Here is a 5,070-nt window from a genome sequence, read left to right as displayed (position 1 = left end):
GTAGAGCACTAGCCTTGAGCTGAAGAGCTGAGGGACAGCGCCCAGGCCCAGAGTTCAGGCCCCACAACCGGACCCCCCCAAAAAAAATGAACTGCAAGCCGGGCATCGGTGGCTCACGCCTGTAATCCTAGCTACTCAGGAGGCTGAGATTTGAGGATCTTGGTTCAAAGCCAGCCCAGGCAGGAAAGACTGTGAGACTCCTGTCTCCAGAAAACCAGAAGTGGCACTGTGGCTCAAGTGGTAGAGTGCTTGCCTTGAGCTGAAGAGCTGATGGACAGCACCCAGACCCAGAGTTCAAGCCCCATAACCGACAAAAAAGGCAAAAAGCAAGGCTGGAGGCCTGGCTCAGATGGTAAGGAACCAGTCATGAAAGAAGTTCTGAGTTCAACCCCCAGCATTATCAAAGAAAAACTTGGCAATCACATTTCTACAATTCCATACAAAAATGCTCATCTCATATTTCTGAATTGGTTACCAGTTTAAAGACATGTTTTCCTGTTCTTAAATTTAATTTAAAAAATCAGTGTTTGCAATGGAATTTTACTCATCCATTAGAAAGAATATTGTGTCATTTGCAGGGAAATGAATGGAACTAGAACAAATCATGTTAAGTGAGGTAAGCCAAGCTCAGAGAGATAAACGGTGCATGTTTTCTCTCATATGTGGAAGCTAGATCCAAACTATAACTGGACAGGATAACTTATAGAGGACTCTAGGCATTCACACACAGTGAGACTAAAGGAAGATACTCTTAGAGGAGGAACCCAACTCCTCTGAACATTTAAAATGCCATTCACTGAAATGAATTCCAGGAAATGGAAACATGGGTTTTTTGTTGTTGTTGGTATTATTGTCTGTTTTTGCCTTTCTTCCTTTTTTTTTTTCCTTTCTGGGGCAGAGCAAAGGAGAGAGATAGAAAGGGAGGGAGGAAGGGTAAATAAATGCAGTCATAGTATTCAGTATATACTATGTGGAACATGAACTATGTAGTTTGTGGGCAGGGATGGGAGGGGGAAACTAGGGAAAAGGGAAGGAAGGGGTGACATTGTCCTGAACTCATTACCTGAAATGATAACTACTCTGTACAATACCTTAATAATAACAAGATAATAATTATATATATATTTTAAAAAGTTAGTGTTTGAAGAAAGGGGAATAAACTACCAATAACATTAAAATGCATAAGGCATTTTAATATAAGTAAAATATTCTTCATTCCAGAAGAGCTGGACTTCAGTAAGATGTAAGAGCAGTGGTGCTATTGAGATGGATAATTGAAAACTCCATGTGGAACCAACTTAAGCCTGAATACTAGCTGGAAAAAACCCATTAACCTGGGCTGGGAAGTTGGCTCAGTGGTAGAGCACTTGCCTTGCATGCATGAGGCCCTGGGTTCAATTCCTCAGCACCACATAAGCAGAAAAAGCTGGACATGGCGCTGTAGCTCAAGTGGTAGAGTGCTAGCCTTGAGCTGAAGAGCTGAGGGACAGCGCCCAGGCCTAGAGTTCAGGCCCCATGACCGGACCCCCCCCCCCAAAAAAAAAAAAACCATTAACCTTAGTCCCCTAATCTCTGATATAGGATTTATAATTTAAAATTCCACATGACAGATGGCCATACCTATCATCCTAGCTGCTCAGGAGGCTGAGATCTGGAGGATCTAGAGGTTTGAGGCCAACTCAAGCAGAAAAGTACATGAGACTCTATCTCCAAAATAACCAGCAAAAAGCCAGGCTGGGGTTATGGTAGAGCAGCAGCTATGAGTAAGCAGGCTAGGTAAGCAAAAGCCCCCCCCTCAAAGGCCAATGGAAATATTAGCTATTACACATCATTCTTGGTGTGAAGTATTTATGAATAAGGGGAACTTTTCAGATTCCATAGGAACATCCAGCAAGAGGTTTGGGAATGGCCTGATCATTTCTTTATGTGCAGAGATGACAAGAAAGTAACAGCCAGTCAAGGAAGAGAGAAGGCCCAAGAAAGAAAATGTTATAGACATAACATATAAAAGCAAATTTATAAACAGCTGGAGTAGAAAGAGAGCTCTATAGCTGCAGAATCCATAACCAGGGAGAGAATGGTACAGGATGAACTGGAGCTATGCATGGTAGCATACTCCTATAATCTCAGCTCTCAGGAACCAGGGGAAGAAGTAGGAAGATAGTTCAAAGCCAGTCTGGGCTACATAGTGAGTTCCAGGTTAGCCTGGGCTATGTAGAAAACTCAAAAAACAAAATATAACAAAAATGAAGCTGATAGATTTTCTCCAGAGCTCTGACACTGGTTTGGTGGATGATGCCTCTGAGTCTGTAATTGTCTGTCAATGCATTGTGTACCTCTGATCTGTCTTAAAAGCAAGGATCTTCAGTGCTCAAAGAATGGCAGGTTCAATGCTGATTAATTTCAATTGATATACAGCTCCTTTTAGTATCGACATAGTTATACTAAGGTTAAATGACTTACCGTATCAAGTATTTCTTTGGTATGAGCTGCAGATAGGCAAAACCTGGCTCTTGACTCAATAATGGGGGTAGCAGGAAATCCCACCACCACTACACCAATGTTCCGCTTCAGCATCTCCCGTCCGAAGGCTCTGTGAAGGGGAAACCAAGGAAAAGAAAGCAGAAAGTTCATAAAGCATGTGGTACAATTACAATGACTTCCTGTCCCAAGTGATTTAATCTCTTGGTGATAGAGACATTTATAGCTTGTAATACAAGTGTTCTCTGAAATCTAAAGTTAAAACCATTCAGTCTTATGATGGTCTTTTCTCCTTTACTACTGTGAAGGAATTGGTGGAGACAAATTTTAATGCTATTTCCCTAAAGTGATTTCTGATTATAGCCTTACAAAGTGTCTTCAGCCAGGTATGGTGATGTACACCTCTATAATCCTAGCTACTTGGGAAGACAGGGCAGGAAAATTGCAAGTTTAAAGCCAGCATTGGCAAAGGTAGTAGGCAAGAACCCAAGTCAAAAACAAAATAGGTTGTGTATGGTGACTCATGCCATGCCTGTTATTCTACCAACTTTGGAGGTGGAGATTAGGAGGCTGAGGTCAAATTGGGCAAAAGGTTAAGGAGACCCTATCTCAATCAACAAGTTGGATGTGGTGGCATATATTTTTGATCTCAGGTATGTGAGTGGCTACAGGTAGGAGGACTGCCGTATGATGGCTGGCCCTGAGCTTGAAAAATAACTAAAAACCAGCCAACACAAAAAGGGCTGGTGTTGCTCAAGTGGTGGAGTGTCTAGTGCCTAGCAAGCTTTGGGCCCCAAGTTCAAACCCCCATACCACCAAAAACTATAAAAATACAACCTAGGTATAGGAATGAAACTCAAGTGGTAAAATGCTTGCTTAGCATGAGCAAAGCCTTGGATTCAATCCACAGCATGAAATTTACTATATGATTCGGAGGCTACACAAGGAGCCTGAGTAAAAATTGCTGTCCTCAAAACAAAAAACAACTTAAGGTCTGAGGACAGAGGATTTGTGTAACATGGGTATTTACTACCACTGTGAACCATGTCAGGATGGCTCCCTGGCTCCGGACCAGGCATTTCTTTGACTGACTTGACAGGAAAGCTGCCTTTAGGACACAGGTTGCTCTTGATCTGTGCCAGGCCAGCTGGCATCCTGGTTTCAGCTGATTACCCAGACTATGCAATTCATGTTCAACAAGAAACTTCGCCCGAAGCCAGCTGTTTTGTGGTCTTACTCCACATCTGTATCTTGTCTATGGCCTTAGTGTGCATCTGAATCTTGACTAAACAACCAATTCTAACTTCCTTTTAATTTTTGCTTGCCAAATTATGTTGTTTTGTCTTTTCTTATTGATCTGCCTTCTTTCTTTTCTACTTTTTGCTTCATTTGTTTGCAGCATTTGTTAGGAAATAAAAGGTCCAGCACATCTAAAAGCCAGTCTGTTCCTAATCTCCCAGCACTAGCACATCGCTGTGCGCTTCTCCTGTGTCAGGACCCGCTGAACAGTGCCTCTTCCTGAACAGCTGAGTGCTTCACTCCAATTCTTCCTCTCCCTCCCTGCTTGTAACTATCACGTACACTGTCACTTTTGCTTGTGTAGACAGATTAGACACAGTCCTCTAAATCCTCCAGATCTGATAATCCTCCAGTGTATGATATCTCCATTGAAAGAAAAATAAGGAAGTCTCTACTACTTCCTCCGGAGGCCAAATTGCCAACTGCCCCATGACTTGGTGTTGAAAACTGAGCTTTCTTCTCTGAGAGCACCTCTTCCCCTGTACTTCTGGACTCTTCCCTATTCTCTTTGAGTGATATGGGCTATGGTGGGTATAAGTGTCAAAGATGAATAAAAATATATTTGTTCTTTTATTTATTTAGCCAGTCCTGGGGCATGAACTCAAGGCCTGGGCACTGTCCCTGAGCTTGCTCAAGGCTGTCATTCTACCACTTGAGCCACAGTGCCACTTCCAGCTTTTTCTGTTTCTATGGTACTAAGGAATCCATGCATGCTAAGTCAAGCACTCTACCACTAAGACATATTCCGAGCCCTAACTGTTCTCAAACTTGAGAAATGGTCCTTATCCAATTTCATATTTAAGATTCAGCTTAAAATGAATTCAGCAGAGCCTGGTGCCAGTGGCTCTTATTGGCAATCCTAGCTTCTCAGGAGGCTGAGATCTGAGAATCATGGTTTGAAGCCAGTCTGGGCAGAAAGTCTGAGACTTAGCTCCAGTTACCACCATAAAGCGGGAATGAAGCTGTGGCTCAAGTAGTATGATAGTAGCCTTGAGGAAAAAAGGTCAGGGACAGTGCCCAGGCTCTGAGTTCAAGCCCCAGGACCGGAGCACATACAAAAAAATGACTCATCAAAAAGAAGTACCTTGGGCTGGGAGTGTGGCTTAGTGGTAGAGTTTGTACCTAGCATGCATGAAACCCTGGGTTCAATTCCTCAGTACCACATACATAGAAAAAGCCAGAAGTGGGCTGGGAAGTTGGCTCAGTGGTAGAGTGCTTGCCTTGCATGCCTGAGGCCCTGGGTTCGATTCTTCAGCACCACATAAGCAAAAAGAAAAAAGCCGGAAGTGG

General features: G+C 43.0%; 1 protein-coding gene across 1 annotated transcript in view; it reads right to left on the bottom strand.

The window, feature by feature from the left end:
* Positions 1–5,070, bottom strand: part of Sptlc2 (serine palmitoyltransferase, long chain base subunit 2) — a 113,365-nt gene that overhangs the window by 14,293 nt on the left and 94,002 nt on the right. Inside the window, exon 11 of the mRNA XM_013017303.1 lies at positions 2,464–2,593. Coding sequence (XP_012872757.1) covers positions 2,464–2,593 — 130 coding nt within the window. The remainder of the gene's footprint in view (positions 1–2,463; positions 2,594–5,070) is intronic.

The sequence above is a fragment of the Dipodomys ordii genome, unplaced genomic scaffold (genome assembly GCF_000151885.1).
Source record: "Dipodomys ordii isolate 6190 unplaced genomic scaffold, Dord_2.0 Scaffold2, whole genome shotgun sequence".
NCBI classification, from domain to species: Eukaryota; Metazoa; Chordata; class Mammalia; order Rodentia; family Heteromyidae; genus Dipodomys; species Dipodomys ordii.
The sequence above is the reverse complement of the archived record's forward strand: the minus strand, read 5'-3'. Positions and strand labels throughout refer to the sequence as shown.